Here is an 18156-nt window from a genome sequence, read left to right as displayed (position 1 = left end):
CTCTCTCTGTATATATGTGTGTGTGTGTGTGTGCGCGTGTGTGTATTTCACATTAGAGAAAAGACTAAAGTCCTAAATATTTGGTTGCTGAAAATCTTGAATAATTCTACATTTATAAGATTTTCTAATGTGTGGATTAGAAAGAGAATACAGAATACAGAGTATGTGAAAGCTATTAGATTGTACCATAGTAGTAACCAGATTTAAGAATAGTTTGTATGTTAACTAGGAAAAAAAATCCTGCTATTAAATTTCAAATTTTCATTGCATTATTATGTAATACAATCAATGAATAATAATGTGCCTGCTTTAATTTAGTTTAAACTTAGAGCAAGACTGATTCTTTTCCTATAGGTTTTCTCTCTTCTGTGAGACTTATAAAATACTGATAAGAAATTTCTTTTGAAACACATAAAAAATGGTGATTCAGAATTTATAGCCAACCTGGTAGCATATCAAAGTGCTTAACTCAATAAGTAATTAATAGGTATTCAATAGGCAGTTAATAATCCTTCTTGGTTAATAATAGCATTATTACTATTCCTCTGTCAGTAAGCTATATACTCTGGACTTCTAGATTCATTCATTCAATCATTTTTTCACTTACTAACTCAGCCAAAAGCTTTGTTGGTGATGATGCTTGAAAGGCTCAAATCAAGATAATCTAAAATTAAAAATTACTTCTTTTTAAGGATGCTGGCAAGGTTTGAAGGAAATTTAACAGTAATTTCACAAAATAGAAAACTTGGGAAAGACATGGGAGCATGTATCAATCAAAGGTAACAATACCCAATGTTACCTTTTCGCACATTCCAGTCACAATTTTATTTACCCACAAAATTTGGATCAGGCTAAAACTAGATCCAATCCGAATGCCTGGTTAAGTGTCTTGTTTTTTTTTAAAGAATTGTATTTGAATATACCTCCTACAGGGATTGAAATAGAAAATGAGCTGTAGAGAACACCATGTCTAAGTGGTGAATGGTATGAGCCAGCGATGCTGGTAAAGCTGCTTGGAGGAGTAGATGGTATAATTTTCCTCCGTTCAGTGGAATGGTCCTTCCCCCTTGTTCTCACATGTTTGACCTTTGCCATACACAAAGTACTCTTCCTGCCACTCTTGGACACAGATGTCATCAAAGACAGCCATCAGCACTTTTGATAATAACTTCTCTCTAAATGTAAGTGATTTTTTCCTTTGATCATTTTGGACTGAGATGGATGTGTGTTCAAATAGCTTGTTATGTCCTTTTCAAATATCTTTTTGTATTTTAGCTAATTATGAGCTATTTAACTTTTTATCAACTCTTTCTTCTGACTTTTCATACTGTTTTTAAAGATAGTTGTAGTTTGGTGATGTAATAAATATTCATTATCATCAACAACAGTAAAAGGTTCCCCTCTAATAGATAATCTCAAATCAAAAGTATTTTTAATAGAAATCATAGACATTCCCAACTTTGCTTTATAGGTAAAGAAATAAAATTTTAGCATGTAATTTAATGTATTTTTCAACAAACCAAAGGATGCTAATTAATCATCTTACGCACACATCAGTCATACAAACTTATATACTTATGATCCTATTGAGCCCTTATTGCATTTAGGATGCAAAATAGACTAAATTATCTAGTGAGAAAAAGAAATATTTCAAGTTTCTGTTTATGCAAAATTTTACTCTAGGGCAGTGATGGTGAACCTTTCAGAGCTATCAGTGCTAATAACCTCTGTAGCACATATGCCCTAGGTTTGCCACCACAGCTTGTGAGCAAAATTTGCCTCAAAGGTGTAAGCTTTCTAATTATTTCTCTCTTCTTCTTTTTTAAATTCTCCTTAGTTTCTACTTCATTGTTTATGAAATAAACATTCTTCTTCTTTTTAAAATTCTCCTTAGTTTCCATTTCATTGTTTATGAAATAAACTTTTTAACTCGAAAATTATGCCTCTTTTGACATATAGTCATGTGTTATGAAAAAGTACGCTTTGGGAAAAAAGAAACAAATAAGAAAAGATAGAGTGTTGTTACAGGAAATGTGCTTTGAATTGGAACACTGGAAGAAAACTGATAAACATTCTCACAGACAGAGGTCAGTATTAAACTATGTTCTCAGACAGCTTGATAGTTGAATGGGCAGTGGTCATTGCATATTTCATTCAGGCTGCTATAAGATTCTTGGATTAAGATGTAAAAAATACCACCATTCTTTCAAAATATTTCTCCTTAATGCACGTTATCCAAGAGCTCCTTCTAGCTCTAATTTGATCTAGTTTAATTAGGGGAAAAATGAAATAATTGAGATTCTCGATAGCTGAAGTAATTATTTTGTATTTCATAGGGTCAAAGTAGTAGTTTTAATTTATTTCACTTTAGTCAATGTGAATATTAAACAGTATAATAATTATATTAATGTTATATAATAGGTATTACATTTAAGTTATATGTAATATATAATACTGCTGTGTATAATAATATGCAATATTAGATAATATGTTGAATACTTATTAAAATAGGAAACTGATATAAAAAGTGGCAAAACATGACCATAAAGATTAGCTTCATTTATTGGGTATGTCTTTGTTTCTGCACAAGCAGAAGAATTGCTCAGATTATTAAGATAACCCTCAAAGTTGAGGGAGGAATATGAAAAATAAACAGTGTAGGAATTATTTTGAGGTTTAAACTAGTCTGGAAAATGTAAAGGCTGAGAAGTTAATTATATTGGTGTTATTTCCATACTAAGTCATGGCAACCAATCATCATTAAAACAGGAATAATAATATTTTGCTTCATAGAACTCTCTAAAGAGTCCATTAAACTTTAAAACCAGGGCTACGGGTGGTTCCAGGTCAGTCTACCTCTGCCATTATACTAACAATCAGAGCAAAACGTGGCTCTCTTCAGGCTGAATGAAAATGGAGCTTTTCCTGGTCCATAACTTTTCTTCTTCCGGCAAGAGGAGCACTTCCTTTTCCTCCTCCTTCATTTAATTGGCATGAAATTTCCCACTTAACTGGAATAGATTTTAGAATCTGAGCAAATATGGAGAATACCTGTTTTTCTGAGTTTCTGAAAAGATTTGAGGCTAAGTCCAAACAAAGAGAACTAAAACTCCTAAATCATGCTGGATAGTGACTTAATATTGCCTTCATGCGTGCAGAGAGAAGAAAGAGCATGAGAAATTCTTAGGCTTCACAGGCATTCAAGTGCAGTAAAAAATGGGGGCACACATCCTTTCACGATATGATATTTTATGCAGGATTTAGAGTTAGGTTGTCTTATCTTTTTAGTCTTCCATTTCTACTTTGTTTAAAGCACTGATTCAACCACAGGAGAAGCTGTCAGAATTGACAGTAGACAAATCACCTTGATACATGAGTCAGTTACCGTAGCCACTCTACTGATCACAAATTCCTGATCTCAAGTTAGGAGTCTGATCGTCCCCACTTCTCAACTACGTTAGCCATATTCATCTCTGAACACTAGATTGACAAAACCACTTTTGCATTTATTGCTTCATTTGATCTTTATTGCTGTGTTCTGGAGCTGGGAAGGGTGATGCTATTATCTCTGATTTTGTCCATTTGGGTGCAGGGTACATTCTATCACCATTTGATGCACTGTTTTGAATATATTGCTAAATACTCCCACTCAGACTAACAACCACTCAGACTGACAAACACTCAGTGCAGGCGTGAATGACTCAGCCAGGTGAGTTACCTGGTGCTTGGCAGTGGTTGCATGTAGATCACTGTTTCCCAACCTGTAAATACATCACAGCATTTGATGTGTCAGGGAGACGCCTTGGGTGTGTCACAGTCCAAGGTATCCTATTTCTACTAGCTTCCTGTTTCTCATCTCTCTAGTTTCTAACTGTCATTGCAACTATATCTCACCCTCCAGCCTGTTGTCAATAACAAAAATTCAGAAGTTCCTAATCAATCAGGAGTCCTCAGGAGCAGGTGAAGCTCACCTAGAACTAGGTAAGATGGAGATTTATCATACCTGGGAGGCACCATGGGCGTATCCATTAATACAAGGCCTGTCTGCGTATCCATCCCAAGCCTGTTGTCTGCAAATTCTTTGACCTGGAGCAGGTCTAAAACTTCTCTAAGCCTTTGTCTCATCTTGATGAAATGAGAGGGTATATTATTGCCAACTTCATGGAATTTTTCTAGGTTTAAATAATATATATGGAGCCTTGAGGACTATGCGTAGCAGAAAGGAACCACTTCATAGATGTTATCACTACTTTCAAAAATCTTAAATTATATAACATTTACAGGTAGAAAATCAATTTTAACTAGATATCAAAGTATTTGTTTTGGAGCTAAAACTGCTAAAAAACTTACCAGTCAGCAGTCTTGTTTGTTGTGATGCCTTCTGACTGCAGCAGCTCTCCACTGAGAACACCAAGTTTTTACGCCGAAGGCCTGCCTTTAAAGAGACAAGCTCTTCAGCCAAGGCAAGGAAGTGACACTGCACCTTGAAATGTGCAGGATGTGCCTTTGGGAGTTCACATGAGAAATGGATGTGCCTTTGGGAGTTCACATGAGAAATACAGTCACGTCATTAGAAAGTGATTGTAAGCTTATTTACTTGGCTGAAGCTTCATCTGTTCATTGTTTTTGCTTTTCTGTGAGATCCTGGGCTAGACTAAACTTCATTTGCCGTGGTATGGAAACTTGTCCTCTGAATCTTTAAATACTCAAGCACTTCACCAATGAACAAAGACTTAAAGTAAGTGGAAAAACTGTAAGCAAAATAAAAATTTTAAAAGCCCCCATACTATTTTAAATTTATTCCATTAGAACAGCTGGGCTGTATCAGGACTTCTTCATGTAAGAGCAGAATGCTCTGTGTGAGTTTATTGTATTGCTTCTCTTTTATACATTATCAGGTTTCTCAGAGTGTCATTCAACTTTTTATAACAACATCTTCATTTCACTATTTAGCACTGGTGGATAAAATTAATCTGTGAATATTACATTTTTTGTCAGGTACACCTATGATGTGGCTGTTTTTAACAACAGTTCATTTGATTTGTGGAACTTTAAGTGCGAGTAGACTCTTGGATTTGGAAAATAAAATAAATCCTGAAGTATGGATGAATGCTGTAAGTCAAGAAAAATTCCAGAGAACACCAAATAAATCAGTCTTAATGGGTGATATGTTTATAAAAGATCTTGATATAATAGAAAATATCTGATAAGACAGTTAACAATTTTTTAGCATCTTTACAAGAGTTAAGCTAAGTAGGCCTGTTTTCTTTCCTGAATTACTAATATAGTCAGTGCTAAAAAGCAGGATGATGCTGTTTTTATATACACCAATTCCTCTTTTAGTCTGTACTTTAAGAATATTAATCCAATGGGGACCACAAAAGGCAAGTGATTTAAAAATATGACTTGCTAGCTGGGCATGATGGCACATGCCTCTAATCCCAGCACTCATGAGGCTGAGACAGGAGGATCACTGTGAGTTTGAGGCCAGCCTGAACTTCAGAGCAAAACCTTGTCTCAAAAAAAAAAAAAAAAAAAAAGACAATAGTAGATATTTTTAACATTCTATTATGTTAAGTCAAGACTTTACATAGTAAAATAATTTTATGGTCACTTAGTGTCACAGATATCATATAATTCACCCCCATAGGCTCATTCCAGGTGTTTATAACACTTGTGTTTTTCCTGTCAGAGTGAGATCATCACATACAATGGCTATCCCAGTGAGGAGTACGAAGTCACCACTGAAGATGGGTACATCCTTGCCATCAACAGAATTCCCCATGGGAAAGGACACACTAGGTCCACAGGTACAGATTTGTGTCTCCTGAGAAGGAGGACAGCATGTGACTGAAGTTTAACGTCATCTAGTACTGACTGCTTTGTCAAAAGTGGTTGAGTTACCGGACTGCTGTTTCAATGGCTACCACGGAAGCTGCTCTCCTCCCTCTAGCTCACTGATGACAAACCAGAATATAAAAACAGAGGGCAAGCCTGAGCTTGCTGAGCAGGTAGGCTTGTTTGTTAGGGTGTAAATGCTAAGGTGGAACCCACATCTTGTTAATTTATTACTGGTTCCCAGAATATGAATTTCTTCACTGTTTGGGAAGAGATTGATTGGGCTGAGTGAAATTAATTCTAGTGGAGTACCCCCAAAATTTCCTCCCTCTGCAGAATACAAGATCAAGTTAAGTGACAGTGACACTTCTGAAACTGCACATTCTCTGAGGAGGGAAAGATCAAAGTAAGCAAAATTTCTGCAGAGGTTTGTAGGCAAATCGCTTGTTGTCTTTTACCATGTTGGTTCTGCATCTTTTCTTCCACCATCCACATTCAGTGGCAGCTATTCTCTCCCTCAAAGGGATTTGTAATTCAAGGATTTCAGAAGAGTGAGATGTGTATAGCTCTACCAGAAAAGTATGGGATTCCTAGTTAGATCTGCAGGCCAAATAAGCCAATTTCTTATAACACTTGTATTTTTCCTGTCAGAAACATTTTAATAGAAGTTTTATTTTAGGATATTCTTATACAAAATATATTCATTTTTATCTTAATTTCAAGTTTAATAGAGCATCCTCTGTTAATTTTTTAATTTTAAAAAATTAATTTTTTAATATTTTACTTATTTGTTTGTTTTTGTATCTTGCTATATTTGGCAATATCAGATGGAGGGGGCTGAGGATTTAGCTTAGTGGCATAAGCTCCTGCCTGGCAAGTGTGAGCTCATCAGTTCCATCCCCTGTACCAAAAAGAAAGAAAGAAAGAATATCAGATGGAGGAAAAGGAGAATGAAATATAAAGAGAGAAAAGTGCACAGGGTAAGTGTTGATTAGGAAGAGATAATTTTGGAAATCACTGCAATTAAAACCGTCTGTCGTTCTAAGTACTGCAAACCAGTTAAAGCTCCCAGCAACCCTAACAGTCATCAGTTTACATCCGATAAAACTGAGGCACAGGGGATTATGTAACTAATCTCAGAGTCACACAAATAATAAGTGACAGAACCAGAATTTTAACTCGGGCATCCTAGTTCTTACCCATTAAATTATGATGTCTTTTCTGAACCTTTAACTCTGGTTCTTTTTATCTCATCAAATATTCTTTCCTTCATGAATGTGGGAGTTGGCAGAAGTATGTTGAGTTGATTTACTGTTGTCATTTTCAAATGATCTGCAGTGAGCAGAGGTTGAGGTTTTGGATAGATTCTTGGTGAGATGCTTATCCATGTCCATTTCTACTCCCTTTCCTGTTTTTGGAAGAGGTATAGGCCTTCAGTAAGCCTGATAAATATTGGATCATTGTAGGTCACATGTGTATACAGATTCTACTTGACTTGGGTTGGAATTATGATTTGAGAAACCCAACACGAATTGAAAATATCGTAAGAGAAATGCATTGAATACACCTAACCTACTGACCATCATAGCTTAACAACACAGTGTACTGTGGACAATAGGTTGCTCCCCCTTATGATCACCTGACTGTCTGGGAGTTGAGGCTCACTGCTGCTGCCACCCAGCATCTCAAGCTACTACTGTAGGGCACACCAATAACCTGGGAAAAGATAACAGATTCTCAATTTGACAGATGATTTACAGGGAATCCACATTTGGTACTATGGTAAGATTGAAAAATCTTAAGTTGTGAAGTCAGTGACCACTTTTCAATGAATACATAAAGCAAATCATCTGTAAGCATGTTTTGGCATGAGACAGAACTTGTTGGAGTCTCTGATCTGTGTCTTATTAACCGAGGGCACCTTTGAGGAAAGTTAAGTTTTCTAAGGCTTGCTTTCCACATCTGCAAAATGACCTTGAAAATAGTAGCTACTTTTATTTTTAAATTTTATTTCAAGATAATTATAATCTCATATATAATTATAAAAATAATATGGAGAGATTTTATATTCCTTATACTCAATTTCCCCCAATAACATAGTACTATAATATTAAAATGGAATAGGGGCACAAATATAATACACTGATCTTGTTAAATTTCCCTAGTTTTACTTGTACTTGTCTAAGTACAAGTATTTAGTCCTATATTGTTTAATCATGAGAAGTTTCATGTATCCACTATAAGCATCAAGACAGAACAATTCCATCATCACAAGAATTCTTCACATTTCCCTTTATAACCACACTCAGCTTCCTGTCTCACTTCCCCACCCCGTTAATCTATTCTTTGTCTCTGTAGTTCTGTCATTTCAAGAAATGTATACAAACTTTGTACAGTATGCAATCTCTGAGGATTGGCTTTTTTATGTCATGGTTGCTTAATCATTTGCCCAAGAAAGTCTTTGGGGCTGTTTCCAGTTTTAGTCTAGCTCAAATGAGGCTGTCATGAAAACTAGTATGCAGGTCTGTTGTGTGAGTATAGGCCTTTGTTACTCTGGAACACATCCCGGTGTACAGTTGTTCAGCTGCATGGGAACTGAATGTTTGGTGTCATATCAGAGAGCCAAACTATTATTTGCAGTGGTCGCTAGACTTGCCATTCCCTCTAGTGATGTATCAATTATCCAGGTTTCTGCCCAGGATAATTCTCACCAACATTTGGAAATGCCATTATTTTTGTGTTTTATTCATTTTAATAGATACGTAAAGTGATATCATATTGACTGATGTTCAACATCTATGTATCTTATTTTCTATTTGTGGCAGCTACTTTGAAGGCTGTTGTAAGAATTTACTAATCTAATTCATTGAAATCAGTCAGTATATTCCCAGGTACATGGTATTTGGTCAAGATACTGAAGTTATGTGATTATAAAGCTCTACACTAATGACAAGGGGAAAACTGTCTTGTTTACCACATGTGTGGTATGTGTTGATCATGTGTCTGACATACTCTAATTATTGTATATTTCTCTCGCTTTTCTCCCTAAACTCTTCCCCAGGCCCCCGGCCAGTTGTATATCTGCAGCATGCCCTGTTTGCAGACAATGCATACTGGCTTGAGAATTTTTCCAATGGAAGCCTTGGGTTCCTCCTAGCAGATGCAGGCTATGATGTGTGGATGGGAAACAGTCGGGGAAATACTTGGTCAAGAAGACACAGAACACTCTCAGTGAATGAAGACAAATTCTGGGCCTTCAGGTATCTCAGAAAAACAAAAGTGGAGATAATTTCTTTAAAATATTACAGTATAAATAATATTAATACAATAATTGTCTATAGTACATGGAGTCACAAAGCTCCTTGTAATTTCTGCTAACATCTTCAAGGAAAAAAACCACAAGAGACTAATTTTCACTGATTCTGTCACAGACATATTATTATACTCTAGTAAGATCATTTTAATATTCAATTCTGACCAGTTCTGTACATTATAAGTACATCCAAGGGACAGCTCAGGAGATTCCTATGACCAAGGCCCTCATTCATTGATCCAAAGTTTACATTGTCGTATGCATGGAAGATTCGAATGGTGAACATACAAAATCCTTGATCTCTCAGTTTCTGCTCATTTTAGTGCTATTTTTACCAGTGTTTTCTCCTGGAGAATTAATCAATTTTATGAATATGATGGACCCTGTTATTTATTTAAATAAATTGATGTTCAGATTGTACAGCATATAATGTTCAGGGAAACACCAATATGAGCTTTTTAAAAACATATTAAGGAGCTGAGGATAAGAATTTTTGATATGTTGATTTTTCTTTTAATGGAAGTGTTTTCTGCTAAAGGACTAAAGGGCAAGTCTCCACTGGTCCTCAAGCCACTGATAGAATACAGTATGTATTTCTATTGAATTAGTGACATATGCAGCACACACTGACAGGTTAAGAAAAGAAAAGGGATGGGACAGAGTTTTAGCAGAAGAGCCAGGGGCAGAGACAAGAGTAAGGGAATATTTTGTATCATTGACTGTTGTCTGGGAGCTTGGAACTTGCTTACCTTAAGACTTCACAATAATTCTCTTTTTCTTTGTCACACTGATTTAGGACTTCTTTAAGTATGCTTTCACTAAAATAGTGAATTTATACCTATGTGGACAGAAGCACTAATAGCAACATTTGACTAAATGTCTACTAGCAATCAAGCTATTTCATTCATATTACCCAACCCATACAACTGCCTATAAACCAGGCACAGCTCTGTTTTTCAGATGAGGAGACATAAGCTTAGAGCATTTGAGTACTTTATAGTTACTCAGCTAGTAAATAATAGAATCATAATTGACAATGGTCCTGTTTCTAAACATGGGTATAAAATAACCCCAAGAATTGTGAATTTCATGAGAGATTCAGAAAGAGAAGCTTACCAATTAGATAGGGAAAAGGAAGAGAAAGAAAAGCAAGAGATGGAAATAGGAGGAAAAAGACTTACCTCAGATGGCGCACTCATTCCTTGAAATAGTTCCTGTATTTAGGACATAAATTGTAAATGCAAGGGGGGAAAAAGCAACAATAATTTACATTTAATTGGGTAAACAGTGAGATACACACAGAATAAGTAAACAGCACAGTATTCTGTGTGTAAAAAGAAGTGATCAAGTGTATGTGTTTGACTTGTATTTATAAGCCCCTCTTTTATTTTTCAGTTTTGATGAAATGGCCAAATATGATCTCACAGGAGTAGTAGATTTCATTGTAAATAAAACTGGTCAGGAGAAACTGTATTTCATTGGACATTCACTTGGCACTACAATAGGTATGTTTACAAAAGTCAGTGTCATAGGGGTCTTACAAGCATTTATTTTTAAGATGAAATGGAATAAGGGCTGTGTATGGTACCTCCTATCCTGTTCTGGAAACAAACCTTAGTCTCTAACGGCCATGCTCTTATAGACCAGAGACGGCATGTGGGTGAACCCTGTCTGCTTTGCAGGTCTCAGCAGCATGTTTGGAATGGTGATGTAGTAGATATAACATGTACCCCAAACCCAATGAAAGAACGTTAAAAATGAAGTTCCTTAATTCTCTCTGAGCTGAAAAAGGAAAGCTTAATTCTATAAAATATCCCTTCCAAAAAGCAAATATGCATCAATCATAATTTCCTCCCAACCTACACCCTAAATTGAATTTAACAAATAAAAGAGAGGAGCTTACACTTAATTCAAAACAATGGACACATTTGTTTATAGGCTAAAAACAAAAACTATGATAAATCAACTGGGTTTATCTATTCATAAAATTTCATATTTATGGGCTAACAATTACATATAATTGTTTATATAGAAATTTAAAAACTTCATTGTTCATCAGTAGAATAGAAGAAAGCTGGGGACTTTAGAGTAAAAACAACTGGAAGCAGATTCTCTTTGCATAATAACTCCAAAAACTTGCCAGCATCCCGAAAAATCTTTGCAATAGAAGAAAAAAAATGACTAAATAGACCACCACATTTGCTGGAAGAAAGAATGCCTATTCTACTTTTTACAAGATTGCCTTACCTCTTATTCTTTCAGGGTTTGTAGCCTTTTCCACCATTCCTGAACTGGCACAAAGAATCAAAATGAATTTTGCCTTGGGCCCTGTGGTCTCATTCAAACATCCCATGAGCATTTTCAGCAGCTTTTTTCTGCTTCCACAGGCTACAATCAAGGTAGGCTCCTCCTTGTACAGAATGTACATTAGGGTCCCTTTCGTTATTATTTTTAAATCTTATATGACATGAAAAAGGTAATTTATATTAACTCTAAAAAATTAAGACTATCTAAGCACATACTTGCAAGTGTGTACCTGTGCATGTCTGTTCCATAGCACCTATAGGTCTCATATAAAATTCACTATATTCAGTCTCTTACAGATCTGAGCACATGTTAAAATTTCAAGACTGAACTGACTTCTGTGTCCGTATAGGCTATCCTCATGAGTTTTCATTTCCATTTAGTGGGGCAGGTCAGTGAATTCACAATGTCCAGTTGTAAGACACTCTTCAAATGTGTGTGACAGAGATGTCCCTGGTTTTAATGATATGTAAGTCTAACTAAAAAACTCTCTCATTTGGGAGCTTGCTTTAACTTATTAGAGGTATACTGCAAAGTCTCAAATGCCTGGTAGCCCAGGTAGTCATTAAAATATTTATTGGTGTTCTTCGAAGATAGAAAAAGTCAATTGACAATTATGAATTTGAAATTTTACTTCTAATATATTTTTTCTCAGTTTGTCTTTGTTTCTCTATGATGGTCATGATCACAAAGAGCATAGTGTTTTGCCAAGGTTGCTATTTGAATTTGGGGCAACAGAAAAAATGGATTGGGGCTAAAATGAAGTCAAGGCTACCAGTTAGAATGTCACAGTGATTCATATGTAAGAATATAAGGCCTTAGTTTGGGTTGGAGTAGTATCAATAGAAAAAAAATTGAGGAGCTAATGCAAGTAAGAATCTTTATAAGGCCTAATGACTGGTTTGATAGTGATTTTATTGCACTGTTTGCTGTGCAATAAAGTTGAGTGACATAACTTCCCTTTAGTGTGGTTGACAATTCTATTATAAAATCTATTGACATCAATTAGTTTTGAATGTTATCTACATCTGGGTAGGGCTGAGTGAACAAATTTGTTAAATTTAATCAATAGGGAACTACGTCTGTTAATGTACCAGTTTTGCACGTGTTGCTTTTCTAACATAGATCAGATAAGTACCAGGTAGTACTCTTGCTTATTTCAATCTACATTATCTACCATCAAAATTCCTGCCACTTTAAATTCTATTACCTAGCTTACCATTGTCATCGGTTGCTCTGCAAAAACTCTAAGAGAAAATCTACTCATGCTTATTTTCTCAAGACCTGGAAGTTTAAACCATCCTATCATCATGATATCATCGTATCTTTGATGTCCAAAGGCATCCTGTCTCTGGTATCCCATTCTCTACTTTTTATAGTAAGACTTTACTAATCTTGGTAGTACTAGAAAGCCAGTGTGTACATAGCAATATGGAAAGACCTGATTTTCCTTAGTAGCCTAGATAACATATAACTTAACAGAGAAAAACTATTTCATCTTTCATCTTACTTATCAGTAAGTGAGAAGTAGTGGCAATCATTTATTGGACAAAATCTAATAGTTCTTCACCATGGAAAATTGAATTTGAGATTGACATGGCCCCTTACTACAGTCTCCTTGTAAATAATATTTGATAAATTTCCTTTCTTGGAAATGGATTCCTAAGACACTTATTGGAGTGACTTGATCTGTTTGACTGAAACTGTAAACGCAAATGAAAATAGAGCTCTAAGTATGATTCATTCCTAGAATCAAGGGCTTATCAAGAAGTTGAAGGATGGATCTAAAAAGAGAAATTATTTTTTACTTTTACAGGACATGTTTGGTACCAAAGGCTTTCTTTTAGAAGATAAAAATACAAAGACATTTGTTACCAAAGTCTGTAACCACAAATTACTTTGGCTGATATGTAGTGAATTTATGTCTTTATGGGCTGGATTCAACAAGAAAAATATGAATATGGTATGTAAGTAATTATGGAGCCATTTAATACGCAAAGACATTATAGCTTTCATTTAGTTCATTTTGATCTACACATTGTGCTATATAAATTTATGTGGTATTCCAAACTTTTAATGGCAGATATTTTCTATGCACATTAGATAGCATAGTATATTCCCACATATGCTATATGAAATTAGGTATTCCATGAGCACGGCAGCTAGGACCAGAAAAAGCAATTGAACTCTTTTCTCCTTACTCAAAGTTAGGAACATGGGATGCCCCATAATAGGCAGTAGGCTTTCACATGTTCACAGTATATTAAGTTAAAAAGCAGAATCATAGAGAGAAGCACATCCTCTGTAAGCACTTTACTTACTTTTCATGTGCTTTCTTTTATGAGTGGTTTAGCTTCGAATAAAATACAACATTTAACCTGAGAAGTTTGAACAGAAAGGAAAAATGGTAGACCCTTCTCCTATGATGAGTTAGCAATTCCTACTTCATGAACTCTTTGTTTCCTGTTTTTGAGAATTCAGGAAGAAGGAAGGGGAAGAAAAATCCTCCTCTTGAGTGGAGAGGAGGTAGAATTTACATCTGCAAACTATAGTTATTGAACAGTTTCTGTTGCTATGTTCTAACAGGAGCCAATGAGACTGTATCAGGGAGTGCAGTCCCAAGACAGCTGTTATCTGTCAGCCCTAATGCTTCAAGAAGCTAAATTATATTAGATTGAAACCCATGAGGATCTATTTCTCAAAACCTGTTTGTTCAAAAGAAATAGTTTCTCTCAGGTTCATTCTATTCATTCTATTAAGACAGGTAATTATGATTACTATTTGATTTCTAATTTTTATCTGTATAATGTTTACAAAGATCAAAGTAATTTTTGGAAGGAATTGATTTTCATCTTTACTTATGCAATATTTTATTTATCTCTCAAGAGGCCAGCAAGTTGTTAGTGGATTTTTATATTCACCTAGCAGATGAAAAAAATAGACATTGCAAGATATTGAGTAATTTAACCTAAGTCATAGAGCTAGTAATTCACAATTTGAGGGCCTGAGATTCAGGTTTTCTGATCTATTAATATGTGTTTGCACCAGCATGACTACCACCACCACTAACCTGCACTTGAACAAAGCACCTTTCTTAGTTACTTTACTCCAAGATGTCTGCCACTGCTTCTTCTACTACAAAATAAGATAATTAATTGCTCTGCAGATTCCGAGCTGGTGCAGGTTTGCTCCCAAGCAGCCCATGTCATTAGTCAGTCAGTGGTACCTTCACTTCCAAGTGTCTGACAGAGACACATGCTCACCTAGATGGTTCTGCTTCATCATTTTCAAAGCACCAGTAATCATTAATTCTTAACATAATTGTTCTCTGCTTCTGAAAGGCATGGTTTTTTCATTGGGTGACTGTCACTGTAACATGAGTTTAATGTCTCTCTTAGAGTCGAATGGATGTGTATATGTCACATGCACCCACTGGGTCGTCAGTACAGAATATCCTGCATATAAAACAGGTAGAGTTTTGTTATGGGAAATTGCTTCAAGCCTTCTACGTGAAAGGACAGTATTGACTAACAGACATGCCTGTGAAGCTGAACTGCTTATTTCCAGTTTGTGCTTGTTGCCATCTGCATATCTTGATTTTCCTATCTTTTAGTAAAAAGTGTTATATCGTACAGAAAAAGAAGATATGGGCCCCATTTTAAATCAGAGCCTATAAAATAGATCCTGAGCCAAAGCAAGAAGTAAATTGGGGAAGCTCCATTAAATCTGACTCTTCCCCAGAGAAAGATATCTGGGCTTTGACGTCCCTCTAATGACTCTTGGTTTTCATCCAAATCAATTGTATCTCTTTGGGTAATCATTTTTTTTTTTTTTTTTTGTTATTATAGCAACAAGGTACTTGCATGCTTCTGGTGATCGAGGGTCCTAATTTTACGCTCAGTATAGTGTTTCTCTAAGATTTATTGTTATCCCTTAGGATTCTTATCCTGAGTATTCTTTTTCTAAAACGTTTATTTCAGCTTTACCGATCTGATGAATTCAGAGCGTATGACTGGGGAAGTGAAGCTGAGAACATGCTGCACTACAATCAGGTGAGACAGTCAGATGGCCCCAGAATGGCACTCTTGAGAAACCTTTAATTAACTTGTATTAGTACATGTGTATGGTACATAGTGATTACATTCATCGTGGGGAGTTGGTGTGTATACGTAACACATCAGTTTTTATTTCCCCCTCCTCCTCCTCTCCCACACCTCTCTCCATTTCTATATCGCATTCCCATTTGCAGAACAGAATTTAATAAGACATTATTTTTGACTGACAAGACTCCTATCTTCTAATTAGTGGCACACGCACTGATAGAGTACTTTTTTAAAAGAAATCTAATTTTGATTTGTATTCATTGCAGTATTTTTAGACAGAAAAGAAACATATACAAAAGACATTAATCAATTGTATTCCCTGCACTGAGACATAACTAGATGTCCTGATGTCTCAATGTAGTTATTCCAATTCTCCCAGCATCACGTTGTTCTATGTGACTTTTAACTATTCAAAAATTAACAATATTCAAGAGCTGGGTTGCAAAGGCATCTTTTCCCACACAACGTTACTCATAAAATATTGCAGATTCATTTGGCCCTTATTTTCCAGTGTTCCCCGTCCTTTCCTGTTCTTATAGTCAGGGATTGGGCCTCAAGTATGAACTAAACACATTCAATTTTTCCAGCAATTTTCCAGAACAACTTTTTAAATGGTATTTATTAGTGTAAATACAAATCAATGTAGTTATTTCTGATTATAAAAATAACCAATCAGACCGGTTAGTTTCTCAAAAAGAAATCAAACTGTTAGAATGATTCTGTTAGCACCTTAAAATAGCTACAAGGAGTATCTTATGTTTTCTTATTTTTTAAAACAGTTTTATTACAGTGTGATTTATATATAATAAAATTTGCTAATGTTTTATTTCACATTTAAAGAGTTATGTTATTTGTATAACCATACCATAACCAAAATATGAAACATTCTTAATACTTTCCAAAGTTGATCCTCACTCTTAGAAATGCATATTTTGACAAATGCTTAAAAAGTTCCATAAAAAATAAACAAAAATTAACTTCATGAAAGGGAAGAAAAAGGCAGGGAAGCAAATAAACACAAAGGAGTAAAAGAGTCTCACTTTGGACTTTATATACAATACCTCTATTTTCTTCCATTAATCTTAACACACATATTATATTTTTATATCATTTACAAGACAATGGAATGAGACATACATACCTTCAAGATTATACAGTTTAAAAAGTGGCAATTCAAGCAGGCTTAAAAGTCTGTGAGTGTATCAATGTCCTTAGAACTTTCATCATTTTTCTGGTCTTACCTTGCTCTAGGTCAGTTCTACTGTGTTTGTGATTTTAGCTCATTTGAAGTAAATTCTATTACATTTTTCTAGAGGAACTAATCTCAATAACTTTCTTTTTAAGTCCCCGGCACCGTCTCAATGTGCACTCTCCGTCTTCTTGGAGAATTCAGCCATCCCCATAGTTATAATACGGGCCAACTGGACTGAGTGTCACAGTTTTTGGTCATACTTTCTGCCTGCCCCTTTATCACGTCACTTCACTAACTGATGCTTGTACAGTCATCTGAGAAATGACTCTGCCGTGTCTTTCTGGAAGACGTCCACGTTCCTTGAATCTGCTCTCCAACCTGGAAAGCCTGCCTCTATCCTTATAGCCCACAGTATCCCTTATAAATTTTGCTCTCTGGGTACATTAAGAAGGGTTCCATTCCTGATTACGGCCTGCACACTCTTCCTGTCACCTGGGAAGCCCTGCTTACCCCATTTCTGCCTGTCACAATTCAACCACCTCCAAGTCATTTCAAATGACTTTTCTTTGTATGGAGCTTCCAGCGGAAAGTAATTTCTCCTGTCTTCAATCCCATTGCATTTTGAGATGGTTTTATGGCCTTCTACATGCACTACTTTGTGTATAAATGTTTGTGTAGCCATCTTGCATTTTTTCCTACTTTGTAGGCTCCTTAAAGGTAGGGACCATTTCACATTTTCTTCTTATCTCCCTTGGTGCCCAGCCTTGCAGTCATGGTAGATATCCATTTTACAGCCCTTCGATTTATTTGAATTCCGTGTTGCCATGAGGAGCTTCCTCTCACGAGCGCCCTTTCTGTCTCTCTTTCTCTCTCTCGCATACAGAGTCAGCCTCCGGTATACGACCTGACTGCTATGACAGTGCCCACTGCTATTTGGGCTGGTGGACAAGACATCCTTGTAACACCCCGGGATGTGGACAGGATACTTCCTCAAATTGGGAATCTCCATTACTTCCATATGTTTCCAGATTGGAACCATTTTGATTTTGTCTGGGGCCTCGATGCTCCTCAACGTTTGTACCGTAAGATCATAGCTTTAATGAAGGATTATCTGTAAATGTAGAACATCTGCTCTATAGTTAAAATTTCTTTTCAAGTCCACAAGAGGCTTTAGGGAAAATACTAATGAAAACTGAGATTGACTCCAGCACTCTTATTGTATTTGCTAAGACACTTTATTTCAGCATCTCAACTAGAGATTATTTGGACTCTGTTTCTCTGTGAAATGCCTGTGTCTGAAACCTGAAGATTTTATCCCCTCAGTCAGGGATGGGGCCAGTTTTAATCCAATATCTAGTAATTACCTCTCTGTTAAATGTACAATTAAGAGAACAGTTAAAGCAGGA

General features: G+C 35.7%; 1 protein-coding gene and 1 long non-coding RNA gene across 2 annotated transcripts in view; one reads left to right on the top strand and one right to left on the bottom strand.

Moving 5' to 3' along the window:
- Window positions 1–4466, bottom strand: part of LOC134473827 (uncharacterized) — a 22227-nt gene extending 17761 nt beyond the window's left edge. The window contains exon 1 of the long non-coding RNA XR_010044288.1: window positions 4351–4466. This is a non-coding gene — a long non-coding RNA (uncharacterized LOC134473827). The remainder of the gene's footprint in view (window positions 1–4350) is intronic.
- On the top strand, window positions 3881–18156 carry Lipn (lipase family member N). Its single transcript, XM_023566676.2, has 11 exons — window positions 3881–3981; window positions 4642–4738; window positions 4999–5114; window positions 5693–5810; window positions 8900–9098; window positions 10547–10656; window positions 11414–11550; window positions 13272–13418; window positions 14854–14925; window positions 15436–15507; window positions 17634–18156. Exons 3-11 carry the CDS (start codon window positions 5007–5009, stop codon window positions 17865–17867), a joined length of 1197 nt encoding a protein of 398 aa, XP_023422444.1. The 5' UTR covers window positions 3881–3981; window positions 4642–4738; window positions 4999–5006; the 3' UTR covers window positions 17868–18156.

This window comes from Cavia porcellus, unplaced genomic scaffold (assembly GCF_034190915.1).
Source record: "Cavia porcellus strain 051 isolate PalLab524CR breed Dunkin Hartley unplaced genomic scaffold, mCavPor4.1 scaffold_28, whole genome shotgun sequence".
Lineage (NCBI taxonomy): Eukaryota > Metazoa > Chordata > Mammalia > Rodentia > Caviidae > Cavia > Cavia porcellus.
Note: the sequence above shows the minus strand (reverse complement) of the source record. Positions and strands in the feature narration are given on the sequence as shown.

Excerpts from the sequence above, each read along its gene's own strand:
- Lipn (XM_023566676.2), top strand. The coding sequence starts at position 5,007 with ATGATGTGGCTGTTTTTAACAACAGTTCATTTGATTTGTGGAACTTTA. Across the intron at positions 10,657-11,413 it reads TTCACTTGGCACTACAATAG|GGTTTGTAGCCTTTTCCACC; the intron begins GTATGTTTACAA and ends TTATTCTTTCAG. Across the intron at positions 15,508-17,633 it reads ACATGCTGCACTACAATCAG|AGTCAGCCTCCGGTATACGA; the intron begins GTGAGACAGTCA and ends TCTCGCATACAG.